The following is a 19,443-nucleotide window of genomic DNA, read 5'->3' on the forward strand; positions in this document are numbered from 1 at the left end:
TGAGGCTAGCGCAGAAGGTGAAAAAAACCCTTCTGGTCCTTGAACATCTATCAACCCGACGGGTAGAAATACTTTTCCTGTCGGAAGTGTGTTAATACAGTAGAACCTTTCAAAACGACCACCTCTTATATAGAGTAAAAGAAACTGTCAAAAAGTTGCTCCCTCAATGAGTGACATTTATAGTTTTTTTTAGTTAATTTACAGTTATACAGAAAGGTCAAGTACCTATTTCACGACATTAACTTGTGTTAGAAAATCATACAATTAAAATCATACACCTAAGTAACTTCACTGCTAACTAAGAATCAATGAAATTTATAAACTCATGCCTCTAGCTAGATAGTGAGTGTTTTTGCCTAGAATTTTCACTCATGAATCACATGAAATTATAGTAACCTTAAACATAAAGAGTAAATCCACTCACCAGTAGGTATAGGCTATAAAACTTAAAAATTTGAAGCCTGAGTAGGGACATGATACACTGTGAGTCATGACGTTAGGTAATTCAAAAATTGTGTTTGACACTGTCAAAAAATGTTTCGCTTAACGAATGGTCCACTTAATGAGTAAGATTCTGGAACGAATTATATTCATTATGAGAGCTTCCGCTGTACTTTTTTTGTTGTTTCAAAAATGCATATTTTTTAAGAAAGTTGAAATCCTTAATAATTATGATTTCAGGGGCTTTGGATGAAGCCATGATGCAAGCCCTGGAGCACGACCGTATCGACTTTGTGAAGCTCCTCTTGGAAAATGGGGTTTCCATGAGGAAGTTCCTGACCATCCCTCGGCTGGAAGAACTGTACAACACGAGGCAGGGACCGAGCAACACGCTGGGACACATTCTGAGAGACCTGAGACCGCACATCCCCAGGGGATATCTGTACACTCTCCACGATGTAGGATTAGTTATTAATAAATTAATGGGAGGAGCTTATAGGTAAGTTGGAATAAATGTTACTGATGTATTACCGGAACGGGACTATTTTTCTCTTCCTCTGTGGTCTGAAACTTATGGATTGGTCTGCAGAAATAAATGACACCTCCTTTGCCATTCCAGTCTATTTTGAGAAACCCGGTCTATTATGCGAAACCCTCGTCAGTTCCTCATATGCTGCACTAATTTAGTAATATTACTTTTTTTAAGGAACAACCCATAAAACCTCTCCTTTTTAAAGGCTTGTTTGCAGATAAGATAGTAAGGATAGGGACATTTAATGTAAAAAATACATCACAAACACAACCAATTGAAAGTAAATCTTTCTCAAATTTATTTGGCAATTGACAGGAGTCGAATCCAGTTTATACACCAGTTTCGCAGTCTACCCATCTGCACCATGGCTCCTGTCTCTCTTATTCTCTTACAAATTAAAGTATTGCAAAAGTTTACATCTTTCAATATGAATAATGTCAAATACTCAATGATTTCAAATTTCAGCATGGGAAAAGAGAAACAATTTATAGTCAGTATTGAAAAAATAGCTCGAGTACTTTGCCCATCTTATGTAGGGGGACAAATACAAAGTAATATGTATTATATTACGAGACAAAGTGGAAGGTAAACACAGCATAGGAAGAATATGCATATCCTGGCTTGACATCTTGAGGGAGTGGTACCTCTATAGTACTAATTGGTGTTTAGAGTAACTGCAGACTAACTTACCAACCATCACGCCGCTTCCCCACAGGGGTAGGCAGAGAGAATAGAACGCCACACCACTCTGTCTTTGCAAACATTCTTCGCCTCTTCCACGTTCATGCATCTCCTCATACATACCCGCCAATTATTACGACTCCTAACCTAACCATTTTCAAGTATTTGGCATACCTGATCGTGCCATGTTTTTCTCGGTCTTCCTCTGCTCCTTTTCCCAATTACATTTGCCTCATGAATTTGTTTTACCAATCTTTCCTCACTCGTTCGTTCTACATGTCCAAACCATCTTAACACACCTTTCTTAACTTCTTCTTCTTTCTTTGGTTCTTACTGCAGACAAAGTAACAATTTATACAATTTTTTTTGGAATCACCTGAAGTTCAAGTGACTCTGAAATCTAGCTATGGCTTGTACAACACCGCTTATCATGTTCCTACTTAGGTTCAAGTTTTATGGCCTATTCCTTGTGTGAATAGTTTTACTTTCTATGTTCAAAGTTACTATACATTAATGCTGTTATTGCATGAAAAATACTAGGCAAAAACACCCGCTATGGAGTGGCAAATACATTTGCTTTGGGATTTTAGAAATATGAGTCCTGCCTGCTTTAGATTTTTCGTTGAATGCCAAATTCGAAAGACACTTGCGGATATGCGGATGATTATGATTAACGACAACTCATAACCTCACTTTCTTCTATTTCAGAGCATACTACACAAGAAGAAAATTTCGTCCAATATATGCCAAAGTAATGAATAAGAATTCTAACGTCCATCGAAACTCCGCCTCGTTTGTTCGGCACTACAGCGGGAATCCGCTCAGTCTTGTTACCGGTTTCATGCCGGTCACTACTGAAATGGCGCTATTCGATTATCCCTTCAATGAATTACTGGTAAGTCCAAAATATAATTATATGGCTAGTCATAAAGAGAGAATTGGAAGAAGTGGGTCCAAGAGGGAGGCCTTTGTTCAATACTGGACCCAAGAAGAAGGCTGAAGTAAATAAGTAAGTAATGAGAGGTGTGGTGCTAGAGAAGGATGGAACAAAATAGTGACAAATAAGGGGGTTCTAAGAGTACATTCTTAGAGTTAGAATAATGGAAGGGAGAAGATGTTTCGATTTATCCTGTGTAGAAAAAAAAAACATAAATTAATTTTTTTTGCACAACTCTAAGGGCGTTTGTGCACTACACGGAATTACACAGAATTTTACCGTCTGGCACGTCAGTTACGTCACGTCATGTCGACCGAATGCAGTAAAAATGTGTTCACTCAGACGAATTTATGGCAAAATAATGTATAACATAAAATAGCTATTCAATTTAATTTTGTTTCGTTACTAACCCCGTAGTTTATACTTCTTTAAAAACCGGCATAGCTGGGATAGGGCGTTTGTGCACTACATGGAATTTTACCGTCCGGCATGTCAGTTAGCATATAAAACAGATGATTGGCTTGAATTGGCTTGTGCTTTTGTCCATCTTTCTTCGGATCTGTGCTCTTGATCGGTGCATGAACACGTTGCGCATAAATTCGAAAATGCTAAACTGTCATAGTCGCTTTCATTTTTCAAAACCGGACTGCCGGACGGTAAAATTCCGTGTAGTGCACAAGCGGCTTAACAGTGTGTAAGGAATCCCTTACATACTTTCCAAAATGTATTTGATACTTTTATAAATCATGATGTGACATCCAACGGATCCGGTATTTTTCGCCAGAGTAGCGGAAGCTGATATATCAGATTTTGGTAACCAGGGGTTAAATCTTTCAGATGTGGGCAGTGTTAACAAAGCGCCACCAGATGGCACTGCTAATGTGGACGCACGGAGAAGAAGCCCTGGCCAAGGCGCTGGCGGCCTGCAAGCTGTATAAAGCCATGGCCCATGAAGCCGCAGAGGACGACCTTGAAACTGAGATATATGAAGAACTGAGATATTGCGGGAAAGAATTTGAAACCAAAGGTATGCACAACGATCATTCATAGGTTATTGATTACTTTAAAACCTGCACTGGAAGAGAGTCAAGTCCAACAGAGAACTGTGGAAATCCAAAAGGGAGGTCTTTGTTCAATACTGGACACGAAAAGGCTGAAGTATTGATTACTTTCTTTGCTTTCTGTATGGCTAAGAGTACAGAGATAAGCAATGTTGATAAAGTTAACACACTGTTTGCGGGAAACATTTAAAAGTGTCTTTAACATACTGTTAGTAGAGAGCGGGAGATTTTTTTTTCTTTATTTTAAATTCTTTTGCATTACATAGCATAAATTCAAATACAAAAAATATTAATAAAAATAAAAATGAATACAAAAAAAGATCCCACAAAGGCATGGCCTGTGTGTGGGTATACAAAATAAATAGTCATAGTACAGGGTATAAGGGTATAGGTTTCTAAGTAGAATTAGTTGATACAAAATACAAAAAAATACTTGACTCTCAGTAAACAATTTTTTTTTAAATAAAATTAAAAACTTAAAAAGCGTTTGTAAGCAAGAGATGTTTATAAGCATTCTATTTGCTTACTTTTGGTAGAGCGCGAGATGTCAAAAAACATTGTACATATCGGAGTTAGGTTTGCAGTTACTTGTGATTAGTATGTGATCCTAATTCATATACTAATTAAGGTCAGGGTTGATGAAAAAACCGCCCAAAAACAATGTGTTAAGAAAGGTATGTTGAGGTGGTCTGAGCATGTGTTACAAATGAGTGAAGAAGGTAAAAGATGAATAGTAAAACAAATTTATGATGTAAATAAAGTTGGGATAGGAGCAGAGGAAGACGGATGATAACTTAGCATGATCAAGTATTTCAAATACTTGAAAGTTGTCAGGTCAGGAGTTAAAATAATCAGCAGGTATGTATGAGGAGATGCACGACTGTGGAAGAGGCGAATATTGTTTGCAAAGACGGATGAGTGTGGTGTTCTTTTCTCTCTGTCTGCCCCAAAAGTAAAATTTTGAACTAACAAACATTTATATTTTTGTTTATATAGATGTACCCACCACAATTTACCAAAATTCAACAAATTCATTGAGTCGTTTAATATGTTTCAGCCCTTGAACTACTAGACTTTTGTTACCGACAAGACGATGATCAGGCGCAACAGCTGTTGACCTGCGAGCTTCAGAACTGGTCCGGGCAGACCTGCCTCAGTCTGGCGGTGGCGGCCAACCACCGCGCCCTGCTGGCACACCCCTGCTCCCAAATCATCCTGGCCGACCTCTGGATGGGAGGACTAAGGACTAGGAAAAACACCAACCTTAAGGTATCACCTATTTTTTCTTCTGTTAGTGTCATGTCAGGTCTCCCTGACGTCGATTATCACTTGAGAGCAATTGTCCTTGTCTTGGGCAGCTCTGAACAGCGCCCCGACGGTCCTAATCCCCATCCAATCCATCATCATGGTAAGTATCACCACCTTGATGATTCGTGAAAGCTTTCCACAGGGTATTGGGACATACAAAGGGTGTACTTGGAATCTCTGGTCGATGTTGAAGAGTGTTACTCACTCTGATAATGAGCTTTCCTTATTACCGGAGTTGATTTGAAGTGTACTGTATAGCTTAGAGCAATACAAGACCGCATTAGATGGACCACTAAAATTTCAAGACAAGACCTTACAAAATGGACCTCTAATATTCCGAAACAAGGCCCCACAAGATAGACCCTTAAAATTTCAAGTTAAGACCCCAAAAGATGGACTCAAAATTTTAAGATTTTAAGACCTTGGGAGTATGAAAAAGGCATCAGAAGACCTCAAACTAGATCGTCCGACCACAAAGCTGCTGTGGGGGGTAAAAACTGGCTGCAAGCAGCAATTAACCGAAAAAATGGAAAGATACGGAAAATGGTTTTATCTAGCAGTGGAAGACAGAAGGCTAAAAAAGAATAAGAAGAAAAAAGCTTAGAGAAGTGGTTCCAAACCCTTTTATCGCCGTGGACCAGTCAACTTTTGATAATTTACCGGGGGGTTTTCATTATTTATAATTTAGATTGTTTTGATTTCTGCTTCTATTTGTATCTTGTCAAGTGCCTTTTACTTTAGTGATCACTCTGGCAAAGGTTTCGCAGTATTGTGCCATCCGGAACAACTCCTCTGTACCTCTTATCTCGGTCCAGTCAGGATATTGCTCAGCCATAATGCTCGCTTTCTGTCAATTCTTCAGCATCCTTCTATCTTTCCCATCATGATTTTTCTTATAACAGGATGAATTCATAGTGTCATAGTTTCTTTCTCCGTTTGCTAAACGCTTATTTGTTGTCTTTAGGTCATCTTGGGACTGATTTTTCCATTTTACATCATAAAACTGGAGTTCAAATCCAAGGAAGAACTGCAGCTCATGCCCCAAACCGAAGAGGAACATCTGGAAAATGAAAGTTTAGAAGAAGGAAGGGAAGATGACAGGAACCACAACCCTGATGCAGAGGTCTGTTTTATTCAATTTATTACAAATTTGTTTTTTACATTATACGTCTATCAAAATGATATTCAATATTCTAAACTTACATTCGGTACAACTCCGCAATAGTTTTACTGCGGAATTTAACCAAAGTAAGTTGTACAAGTAATGTTTAAATAATAATCATTGTAAACATGACGGTGATTTTAAATTTTAAATAACAAGCTGAATTTAGAGGTTTATGAATTTTACATGTTATAAAACAAAACTATTTGAATGACTCAAGGAACTCCGCTGGATCGTGGTTTTTGCTGGATATATTTACTATTTCTGTTTCGCTGCAGAAGTAGGCAGAGAGTGGAACGCCACACTTTTCTGCCCTGACATACACTCCTAGCTTCCTTCACATCCATACATTTAGTCATACATGCCCTCCGATTACGTGGACTTTTGACAGCGCTAGATTTTAGGTTCCGATTGATCTGGTCTTGCCAAGTCTTTTTCGGCCATTCTCGATTTGTTCTCCTGTTCACATTCGTCAAATACACTTTCTTTGTCATTTTCTCATAACCATTTGCTCCACATGTCCATACTACCTAAAATAACTTTTCTTTTATTTTATTTATTGTTTCGGCATTAACTTTGTGGTAAGACATGTTACAATGATTAAAGAAAACACTTCGTTTTTTACCACTTGAGTTTTATTATAGACATCATTCAGGTCTGTATAATAACTTATTATACAGACCTGAATGATGGAAGTTTAACTTCTGAAACATGTAGTCTATAATAAAACTCAAGTGGTAAAAACGAAGTGTTTTCTTTAATCATTGTAACTTTTCTTTTATATAAAAAGCTAGAATACAATACATGTTTTCTTTTGTTATCTTTTTGTATTTGTATTTGACTCACATGTTATGAGCTACCGTTTTCATTAACAGTTTTATGACTAGTTTCGAGTTGGTTTGTTTTTTAACCTGTTAATGAAAACAAATCGTAGTCATACAGGAGAAACTGATCAAGTGCATTTTTTACAAAAACGTGATCATTGACTATTTGATATCTTACTAGATTAATATTGCCCTGATAAAACCCAAAGCTATATTAAACTTGGAAGTATAATATATTGACATGTTAAAAATAACTAGCTGCATTGATGTTTATTTTCATGCCAAGCAAAAGTGGCTTGAATGGCCCTCCTGAACATTTTACGTTTTGTTAGTTGGTCACTTTCTCCTGTACGACTACGATATATACTTCTCGAAACTAGGCGTGTTTTTATTAACAAACTCAAAAAATTATCTCAAACAAGTGTTTTTAAAGTTAAACTATCATGTTATACCACAAAATTTATGCCAAATCGATCAGTAATTCAGAAAACAAGTATTGTATTCTAGCTTTATGCCCATCTTCCACAAACCACGATATAGTGATGTCACTTGGACCATTCAGAAACATACTAGCGCAAGAAATAAATGGCTTCCAACATGGACTTACAACCAAAAAACTACCAACAACTTCTACAACATCATTCATTTATACCACTTTATTCTTTGTTATTAGGGATACCCGCAATTAATGTCGTTTTTAACATGAAAAATCAAATATTCTTACCATCTTTATTTTACAAGTTTAATTATTATATATATTTTCCTTTTTTTCTGTGAACTTTTTCCATCTTACTGGTAACCTTTTAAAGCATTTGTTAATAAAAGTCTGGGGCTTGCACTCAAATTATTTAATTTATTATTAGATTAAAACCAATATTTTTAGCTTTTCCACTTTTTTATTTGACCAGCGACCGGGTTTCGTCGTTACCGACATCATCAGACTGGTCCAGTCTGATGATGTCGGTAACGACGAAACCCGGTCGCTGGTCAAATAAAAAAGTGGAAAAGCTAAAAATATTGGTTTTAATCTAATAATAAATTAAAAATGCAATTCCATCACGAAGTGTCAGTGGATAATATAAATCAAATTATTTAGTTATATATTTTCACATCATCATTGCTAATATAATTTTTTCCTTCTTAGTAATATTATATTGAAAAAAAAAGTGACAGTCTGAAGGAGCAAGGTCCAGAGAGTATGATGAATGTGTAAAAATATTACATTCGAGACTATTCATTTTTATTTCAGTTATTTTTTCAATCTAATATTTATTCAATATTACCCTTGACTGGTGCCTGAAGCGGAGGGCTGATCACCTTTCCTTCATGTGTTAACAATCAAGATAATACTGCATTTATATGATGCAGTGCCTTATGCACCATTGGGGTTTGGATAAGGGTTAAGAGAGAAGAATTTTTATTTTGCTGTATGCGGGCGAGCCTTGTCATGTGGCAAATATGCTTTTTTCGATTCGCCAAAAACATTTTTTTGTTTTTATTTCGATCGATATAAACGATCGAATTGATCACAATAAAGTTGAACATTAATTGCTGGTTCAGGTTTGAGGACTTCATAATGATTACTTTAAATAAATACTCAATACTTAAAATAAACACAAAACACGACTAACTACTAGTGCGGCCGAAGCGTACTTCTACTACTACTACTACCATCACGCCGTTTCCCCGCAGGGGTAGGCAGAGAGGATGGAACGCCACACTCTTCTGTCCTGACATACACTCCTTGCCTCCTTCACATCCATACATCTAGTCATACATGCCCTCCGATTACGTAGACTTTTGACACCGCCAGATTTTAGGTTCTGATTGATCTGATCGTGCCAAGTCTTTTTCGGTCGTCCACGTTCTGTTTTCCCTCTCACATTCGCCACATATATTTTCTTAGTCATTCTCTCGCTATCCATTCGCTCCACATGTCCATACCACCGCAAATTCCTCGTTCATCCTTACATTCCTTTCTTATATCGTCGTTTTTAATTCTGTCATACAATGATTTTCCACACATTCGTCTGAGGGAGCGCATTTCAACAGCGTTCACTCTTCTTTCATCCTTCCTTTGCCGAAGCGTAACTGACACTCAAAAATGGAATACTAGAAAAAATGACATTAATTCCGGGTACCCCTTATATATTATTAATTAAACCTTGATATGTATATAAAAATTTTATAATATAAATAATGTCTCGTCACGAGTCCTGCTTAATGAGGTGTTTGTATTTATAATAAGTCGTAAATAAATATGTAAATAAATTAAACAAGAAAGAATTGCATACATATTATTTCTAAGCTAAATGCTTTCGGATGCATTTTGTGTTCATGTGAAATAACTAAACATATTTTAAACGCATGTTAAATGTTGCATATATAAATCAATAAAAATAATGAAGTAAAATGAAAAATATTACAAGTTTAGTTTCTTCTTAAAATCTATAAAATCTATAATACTTCTTAAAATCTATTGTGACAAGTTTCGATGCATTCCGCATTATTTTCAACACCATACATGTCACAATAGATTTTAAGGAAAGGTGGTATTCACCAAGTAAAACTTAAATTAAAAATGAATGGATATTACCACAGTGACTGCCGAATGAATTAATGATAAGATTATAAAATTAATGATTGACTAAAGATTATGAGATGATGATTGATTTTATGATTAATTTTAAAATTCAATTGATCTAAAAAACTTTTTCAAATTTTTTTAAATGATAGCTTTTAGCCTTTCCGGGTGTACAATAATTGATGTCTGACTTTTTCTGGGGAGTGAGTTCTTTTTACACGAAAAAAAATTTGCACGAAATTCTATGTATTATGAAGATGGAAATTATGTAAAAATACAAAATAAAATAAAACTCATCATCTCTAGGTTTTTTTTATGACAAAATTACATACAAATATCCACAGATGTCATTGCTTTACAAGTTACATCATACTATCTCACAGACAAATTTCAACGTTCGTTGATGTCGATACTCCTTTGGGAAAAATTTGCATCGACGTTCACTCACTCCCGGAAAGGTTAAGTGTGCTTTGTTGTTTGTTTTCGCAAACTATGATTGGCAGAGTAAATTGATCATGTCCTTAGGTCGGTACGAGGAGAAAATCAATATCGGCTCGCTCCAAAACATCTTCAGACCAGATGAGCACCAAGGTACTCCAGAAACTTGTGATCGTCCCCGAGCAACATTTTGGGTCGCGGAGACAGCCGATATGGTCGCAGGGCTCCAAGAGTTGGCTCTGCGACCTTTCTTTCTGCCACCGCGACCCCAAATGGGTCATGTCTCGTTGTATGTCTCGCTTGACAAGACTTGACTGCTGTATTGTAATGTCGACTGTTTATACAAATGATACATACACACCACGGCATTGTCAATTGGTTTATACAATCACTTTATACATTGTGTAACATTCTGACCATTGTTGAACACCAATTTTGTTTTGAATTACCTTACATCTAAGTGACTCTGAAATGTTGCTACGGCTTTTGCAACACCGCTTATCATGTTCCTACTTAACCTCCAATTTTATCAGTTTTTAAACTTCTTCCAAAGTGAGTGGTTTAACTCTTTTTATTCAAAATATCTGTCATTTCTGGTACCTACCGTAGAACGGGGCTACTTCAACTTTGATGTGTTACTTGAGCCCAGTACAAAAAAGAGATTTAAATCTGTATTTGGTCTACAACAATGAACGTATCGTGATAATAAGTGTCACCTGTCAGGGAAACAATGAATCATGTCGATACGTTCATTATTGTAGACCAAATACAGATCTAAATAATAAATTGTACTGGGCTTAAGTAACACAACAAAGTTCAACTAGCCCCGTTCTACGGTTATTTTTTAGTTAAAAATTCCAGGCAAAAACACTCGCTATGTCGCCTGGATTCTTGAGAATAGTATACTGTAACAACTGTTTTCTTATCTTAGTTCTGACAGATGGAGCTAACATTTGTTGAGGACTTTGTGAAGTAAATATCTTCCAAAACATTTTCAGTGTTTCCAAATATTTATTTACAAATCTGGGTTTCTCTCCTAAATAGTTATGTTACATTTTTGATGTGTCATCAGCGTACGATAGATCGTAGGCCCTGTCCTGTTATAGCCGGATTTCCCCATTCCAACATAGATGGCGGTTGTGAACTCACATTTGCTGAATCACAAGTTTGATCAATATATTTAGGATTTCCAAAAATTGAGTAGTGTGGTTGTGTCAATCAAGGGTAGAATTGGTGAAAGTTACACACTGCATAAAGTGATTACTTAACCAAACCTATGACGGTCATTACCCTTGTAATTGCCCAGACTTCAATATTCTGCTTCATCTACGTTGAGATGTGAAAAATGTAAATATCTTTCACTTCCTGACCACATTACCATTCAATGCCACAGTGTGTATGTATCCCTACACCAATTTGTTAATATTTTTGCAACAATAGGCTAGATTCCTCATTATTTTACCATGAACAAAAATTAATATTTAGGATTGTTAAGAGAGGGTGCTAAAAATAAACACTCCTTTAATTGTAATTAAATTGTCTGTGAGATATATGGTTTGAGCGATTCAAATGCATAATCTCTAATTGCATTTTCACACAGTCAAATGTCTTTACTAATACATATGGCATAAAATACATTTTATCTCTATCCTTTGGTATTGTCTATAGCAGGGCTTTTTTTTAAACAAAAACATCCCAAAACTCACTTCATGTCTAGCTACTTACCAAAAAAAAATATATTCAAATATCCTTTAAATATTCATTACACTACCATACTTGATCATTTTGACGAATTATATAAATACAAATTGTAATTACGTAAACACAAATATTGTTTTGTCTAATTGATTTTCAAATTTTAAAAAAAATCCATGAAAAACGGTGCCGGAACACCGTTCCACCGTACATGGAAAAAAAAGCTCTGTTCTATAGTATTTCCGACCATCCATACATTTTGCAGTAATCCATTCATTATCAGTTTTTATCAGCCCATTAAATTGGTGGAAATCAATCATATTGTCTCTGTAATTGATTACAATTAATCATAGCAATTCAAGGTGATTCCACCTTTCTGTAAAATCGCCAGGTTGGCAATAGTCACTATATCCATGATTGCCAGGTTGCAATTGTGAAAATACTGTGTGGTCGGCCATATGCAATTGTGAAGTCTTTCACGTGTGTACCAGGCGTAATGCACCGAACTGTGTGGAAATATAACACTTTCTTTGCTTGCGCCAAAATTATCAGCCAAAGTTATCAAATCATGAATTATTATTATGGACTACTTTGTCTGCCTCTATAGTGTAATGGTAAGCATGTTTGGCTACCATGCTGGAGGCCCTAGTTCGAATTTCAAGGGAGACAAAATAAATATGGAGCGGTAAGGGTTAAAACTGACACAATTTAATGTAAGTTGAGCTTATTTAATACCTTAATTATAACAAAATACAAGTTTAAAAAAAATAAATTAAATATTTTTAGACGTCAAAAAAAAATATTTTAAAATAGGGAATCAGCCTATTGTTTTAATGACAGAATCAGAAAACATTTGTAACTTTTTTCTGTATTTATTTATTTTCTTCACATACCACACTATTTAAAATATTTTAAACAAAATTTCTAACTCTCACATCTAAAGCAAATTGTATTTTTTTAAATTCTGAAATTTCCGTTCAAAAGATGCTATATATATGTTTATTTCTTAAAATAAATTATATATTTTTATACATATATGATTCGTAGTGTAATTTTCCAGTATTGGCCAATTCAACGTTCAAATATGATGAGATGGTTCACCACATTTGGGTGTATCCATATCTTTGTTCACAAATACTGAATTTGCTGAACTCGGGATACTTATATCAAGATTTTATTGATATCTCAACATAGATAAAGAAGATTTAACTAAGATGGAAAAAAATCTTGAATTCTTGGCAAAGGCACATTTGAGCATTTAGACATGTGATATCTTTATATTTGTTATTCACAAATACTGGATTTTCAATTCAATTTATTCAATAAAAAAATATATATATATATAACAAACAATATTCAACATTTTGAGTGTGTCCAAATACTTGTTCATGAAATCTGGATTATCTCCAATTACAGGAGTTATTTTCATATTATTTTTTGACATCTCATCAAAGATGAAGAAGAATATGGAAGTCCGGGCATTTACGGGGCCTACGACCGTCATAGGCTGGTTCAAGTGATCACTTCACACACGTGTAACATTCACCAATTCTACCCATTATTGACAACCACACTGCTCAAATTCTTGGAAGTTCTATATATATGAACCAATTTAGAAACCTTGTTCATGAATCACTAGAACTTCACTAGAGACATCTATTGGTGAGATGTAAATGTGGTTGTCAATAATGGGTAGAATTGGTGAATGTTACACGTGTGTGAAGTGATCACTTGAACCAGCCTATGACGGTCGTAGGCCCCGTAAATGCCCGGACTTCCATATTCTTCTTCATCTTTGATGAGATGTCAAAAAATAAAAATAAAAAAATAAAAAATAACAATATTCAAGGCGTATATATTAAAAGTAAGCAATAAGACTTAAAGGTGTAGAAGAATCCCGCTTCGGAAAACTCCTTTGGACACATGGAACAGATCAATATCCAATGTGATATTGTTCAACATAGCGGTAGCTCTTCCTACAGGCATAACTATCGGCAGGTTGGTCCTGTGTATAGGAATATGAAACAATCTATGCCGACGCTGTCTTAGGTATGGATTAGGTGGATTCACACAACTTGGGAGCTACTTGTCAATTGGCACAGTATTCAAAGTATTTCCCATTTGAATACAATGTTGTCGGGTGGTTTTTTCATCAACCCCGACCCTAATTAGTATACTAATTAGGGTCATATACTAATCACAAGTAACCGCAAACCCAATTCCTATCTGTACAATGTTTTTTTTGGCATGTGTCTCATTCTACCAAAAGTAATCAAATAGAATGCTTATAAGCATCTCCCGCTCTCTACCAACAGTATATAAAAGACGCTTTTAAGTGTTTCCCGCAAACAATGTCTAATCAAAATTTCTTCATCTATGTTGAGATATCAATAAAATCTTGATGTGTCGAACGAAAATTACATGCACATAACATTTAATACTGTTTTACTTAAATTTTTATAAAGGTATAATTTATGTCCGCCTCCGTAGTGTAATGGTCAGCACGCTCGGCTACCGTTCTGGAGGTCCCGGGTTCGATTCCCAAGGGGGGTAAAATAAATATAAGTGATTTTTTCACTGTAATATTTATTCAATATTACCATGGACTGGTACCTGAAGCGGAGGGCTGATCACCTTTCCTTCATGTGTAAACGATCAAGATAACACTGCGTTTATATGACACATTGCCCTATGCACCATTGGGGTGCGGATAAGGGTTTTATTATATTATTTATTATATAATTTATAGTTGAAGCAATAACTTTGATATTTTACATTTTATAATTAAAATATAACTTTTTTTAAATTCACTATAAATATTATATTATAACTTGATTATAATGTCTATCGGTTTCGAAGCTAACCGCTTTTTTTTCAAGACTGATTAATACTCTTGAAAAAGAAGCAGTCAGCTTCGAAACCGGTGACATTATAATTATAATTATAAGTTTTAATAAAACATTTATGGTGATTTTAAAACAAAGTTATATTTTAATTATTTTATAATGGTCTTTATTTGGTCAGCATGTTTGACGTTTCTCAATTTTGACTCTTTGAACGGACATTACTGATTCTTTTTTCCTTTTTCTTGTATCTTATCCTTAATATGACTTATAAATGTTAATAATTTATTAATTACACTATTTTTTAATACTTCTTAATCTCGGGAATGCAGTGTTTCTCTTTTATTCTTCAATGTTCTATGAATATTCTCTGTGATCAACTATGTATTTACTACTTTCATTTCACTCCACATACATCTATGTTTCTTTTAAATGTTTTCTAACAAATTTGATTATGCACTTACATCTTTTATCTTTGATTTACTTGACTGCAATTAAATTTAATTTTATATCCAAACACATGTGTATATTATCGCAAATACTGCAAGAACGCATGACCGATTTTCGCTGGCCAATTGTAGCATTGACATATTTAAAAAATGCAAATCTTCTGTATTTTATGTGAGAATTCACGTCCGCCTTAAGCATATTTCGCAACCGCGCTGGAAGTCCTGGGTTCGATTCCCAGAGGAGTGATTATTCGGTCTAATATTTATGTTTTCATCACCCTGAAATGATATCTGAAGCGCAGGATTGATCACCTTGTCTTCTTGTATTTAATTAGTGATCAATATAACACTGCGGCAATTTTATGCAGTGCCCTATACACCGTTGGGTATGGATAAGGCTCAAAGTTAGCTTGTGTGTTCTCGCAATATTTGCAAATAAGTTTGTCTTTTGATTATTGAAAGCATTAACTTCGTGGATCATATTGATATATTAATTTGAGAAATAAAAAGACTTTGTTTTTTGATCCACTCACTTTACTAACCAACTAGTTTCGGCAACAACCTGTTGCCCTCAATTCAAGTACTAAACACTTAACTCAAATCATAAATTAAACCCTGAAGAGGGTAACAGGTTGTTGCCGAAACTAGTTGGTTAGTAAAAATGTGAGTGGATCAAAAAACAAAGTCTTTGTATTTCTCAAAATAATATAATAAGTTTATCACTCTAAATTTATGTTTCTGATCAATGTCTGACACAAATTGCACATAAATTTCGCATGTCAAAAATTAATATATTTATATTGTATTTAACCATTTGCTGAGATTTTTTTCTCATATGTATGTTAAAATTGCTGAAGACTTTTTTGCAAAAATGGTCTATTTCAAAGAAGTAGACATTGTAAGGGAGAAAAAATACATTTCCACTGAATGTGTTTCTATTTTAAACTATATTTTTTTTGTGAATATTATTGACAAATAGCAAATTTAAAACGCACCAGAGTCAATATATCAGTTCTCAGCACTCTAATGATTAATTTACTATGTAAGTCACGATACAATAATACTGAAAGATATAATATGTAAGCAAGAGAAAAGTTCACAACATTAACTATTACAAATACTGAATTTAAGAAATTGATATTATAATTAATTTGCTCATGACTTATCAGAGTAAAAAACAGAAAATCTGCTTACTACAATTTTGATGTCTCATATCGCTCACTCCTTTCAAGAACGTCATAAATCGAAAATCGCCAATTTTGGGTTGTGCATGTTTTCGGAATGCCCAGAAAATGTACTATATCCCAGCAAAAGCGGCATATTTTTAACTTAATATTTACCCGCTACAGGGCAACTAAAGTGTCATTTTTGCATTTTGAAGAAAAGGTATTGTTTAATTATTTTTTTAATTAAACCAAATATTTTTCAAATGCAGAAAAAAACCTTCAGGTTTTACTTAAAAAGATCTGTTGCACAGTAAAAAGTTCAATAAGTGGCTTGATATTTATTTTTGATAGATTGTATTATATTTTTAAACTTTAAAAATGTTCTCCTGAAAAATCAAGTTTTTTGATTTATGACGTTCATGAAAGGAGTGAGCGATATATTGTTAACTATTTGAAATCTTAAAATAATTCAAAACAAGATATACGGTAGAACCCCTTTTGCCTGAAGTAAAGCCTATTGTGGCACCATAAGTTGAGAAATTATATAAAAAGCTTAGTCCATTTGAACAAAGGTTATAAAGCGATCACTTAACCCAACCAAGTGCCAGGTCGTAAGCCCCGGGATTTTCAGACTAAAATCTTCCTTAATATAAAAAATGATAGATATTTCATCTCGAGTTGTGACACCTTTAATATGTGTAAAGAAATTAACTCCTTTGATTTGAATTTAAAAAGTGTTGTTCCGTCGATAAAGCAGTGTGCGACAGAGAAAAACCAAGATTTATGTATTAATTTTCAATCAAACACAGATTTTTGAGTCTACTAAGTTGTATTTTACTAACAAAAACACATAAAAAAATCAATATTGTAACAATTGTTTCGCCTAGTTATGGCATTTTAAATCTAGGCGAAACAATTGTCACAATATTAATTTTTTATGTGTTTTTGTTGATAAAATACAATTTAGTAGACTCAAAAAATCTGTGTTTGATTTAAAATTAATACATAAATTAAAATGGAGTTCTACAAATTAAATGTTAAATCAAAAATAAAAACCAAGATGGCGATGTTACATCAGTTTTGGGAAGAATAAATTGAATTCGATGTATACCGTTGCTAAAATTTAGTTTATGTGATGTATAATTTTAATGTGATTAATGATTAACGATGCAATGCCCTATACACCATTTGGTGCGGGTAAGAGTTAGTTAAGATAAGACATTGTTTGTATGTAATATGTTTTGACTGGTGTTTTAGGCTCTCATTGGCGGTGAGTATGACACTAGGGTTCAGGAGAATGGGAAAGTCGGACTGGACATCCAGCAGCCGCCAGCTCTAGACTACTACGAGGTGAAGCAGAATAGGCCGCTTCGGATGAAGAAGAAGCTGTATGAGTTCTACACGGCACCCATCACCAAGTTCTGGGCGGACTCTGTAAGAACAAATTTTATCTTTGTCACCTATTTTTCTTCATTGAGCAACCCACAAAGCCTCTACTTTTAGAGCCTTGTATAAAGGTAGAGAGAAAGAGAAAACCCTTATCCGCACCCCAATGGTGCATAGGGCACTGCGCCATATAAACGCAGTGTTATCTTAATCGTTTCAACATGAAGGAAAGGTGATCAGCCCTTCATGAGTTAACGATCAAGATAACACTGTGTTTATATGATACAGTGCCCTTTGCACTGTTGGGGTGCGGTTAAGGGGTTAGAAGTAGTTAACTAATGTAGCAAATATTGATGAATTGACTCTGTATGATTTGATTATAATATGTGTCCTTTATATTTTTGTTTTGTTTCAGTTGGCATATATGTTTTTTCTAATGGTTTTCACATACACTGTACTTGTGAGGATGGAGCATACTCCCTCGTGGCAAGAGCTGTACTCCATAGCCTACATCACCACTCTGGGCTGTGAGAAAATCAGAGAAATTGTCTGCTCGGAACCTGTTGCCATTAGGTTTGTCAACATTTAGCCTTAATTAAATTCGCACCGCCCCCAGAGAAAATAGAACACCACACCACTCTATCTTGGAAAACATTATTCGCCTCTCATACATTCACTATTTGGATTACGAAGAGTTTAAGACTTTTTTTTAAGATGGGAGTTGCATTTATTATTTACCTTGCTTATTATATACAAGGTCAATAGATCGATTAGTGAATTTTTGTTTCTTCTAGCTATAAAAAATGTTTTATTTTGATCTGTGTTGGGAACAGGAGGTATAATGTAGTGTGGGCCAATCCGGAACTTCTCAGTATTTGTTCATTGCTGGGAGAAAACCACATAAAACTCTTCAGGAGAAGTCGGACTGTTGACTGTCATCAGTAGACCTTCCATTCCACTAGAAGAGGGTTCGGCATTTTGTGTTCTAGCTTGGTTTATGGTACCGTAGAACAAGGCTACTTGAACTTTGATGTGTTACTTGAGCCCAATACACAAAAAAATATTTAGATCTGTATTTGGTCTACAATAATGAACGTAGGGACATGATTCGTTGTTTCCCTGACAGGTGACACTTATTGTAACCAAATACAGATTTAAATATTTTTTGTACTGGGCTCAAGTAACACATCAAAGTTCAAGTAGCCCCATTCTAGGGTACCAATGTCTTTTACTATTTTTATCATGTATGATACCACCTCTCATGAGAGTTCCTTATGAACTATCACGGATCCGATGTAGGATAGGTACTCACCCAGACTCCTGCAACGTGCTTCCAGCTGTTGTCTTTGAAAAGAAGAGTTCCTTCAGGTGGTATGGGGACATGTGGAATGAATGGATAATTAGAGAATGACAATTTGTGACAAAAATATATTTGGCAAATGTGGATGGGAAAACAGAACAAGGATGGCCAAAAAAGACTTGATATGACCAGATCAATCGGAACCTAAAATGTGGTGGTGTCGAAAGTCTATGTAATCAGAGAGCATGTATGGATGCGAAGGAAGCTAGGAGTCAGGATAGATAAGTACGGCGTTACACCCTCTCTGCCTACCTTTACAGAGAAACGGTGTAACAGTAGTATTTAAAACACGCTGACCATTACACCGCCTCCGTGGTGTAATGGTCAGCGTGTTTAACTACCGTACTGGAGGTCCCGGGTTCGATTCCCAGAGGGGGTGAAAATTAATATTAGTGATTTTACACTGTAATATTTATTTAATATTACCCTGGACTGGCTCCTGAAGCGTAAGAGTGATAACCTTGCCTTCATGTAAGTAATGATCAAGATAACACTGCGTCAATTCGATGCAGTGCCCTATGCACCACTGGGTGCGGATAAGGGTTATAAGTAAAAGTAAGTAGTATTAATGTTATC

At 35.1% G+C, this 19,443-nt stretch overlaps 1 protein-coding gene across 1 annotated transcript in view; it reads left to right on the forward strand.

Moving 5' to 3' along the window:
• Window positions 1-19,443, forward strand: part of LOC148308594 (transient receptor potential cation channel trpm-like) — a 255,119-nt gene that overhangs the window by 209,172 nt on the left and 26,504 nt on the right. Inside the window, exons 11-17 of the mRNA XM_088261536.1 lie at window positions 682-940; window positions 2,363-2,549; window positions 3,429-3,618; window positions 4,710-4,921; window positions 5,925-6,083; window positions 17,379-17,555; window positions 17,923-18,080. Of these exons, the coding sequence (XP_088117662.1) occupies window positions 682-940; window positions 2,363-2,549; window positions 3,429-3,618; window positions 4,710-4,921; window positions 5,925-6,083; window positions 17,379-17,555; window positions 17,923-18,080 (1,342 nt within the window). The remainder of the gene's footprint in view (window positions 1-681; window positions 941-2,362; window positions 2,550-3,428; window positions 3,619-4,709; window positions 4,922-5,924; window positions 6,084-17,378; window positions 17,556-17,922; window positions 18,081-19,443) is intronic.

This window comes from Brachycentrus maculatus, unplaced genomic scaffold, assembly GCF_059751285.1.
Source record: "Brachycentrus maculatus isolate JH-2025_06_01 unplaced genomic scaffold, ASM5975128v1 h1tg000157l, whole genome shotgun sequence".
Lineage (NCBI taxonomy): Eukaryota > Metazoa > Arthropoda > Insecta > Trichoptera > Brachycentridae > Brachycentrus > Brachycentrus maculatus.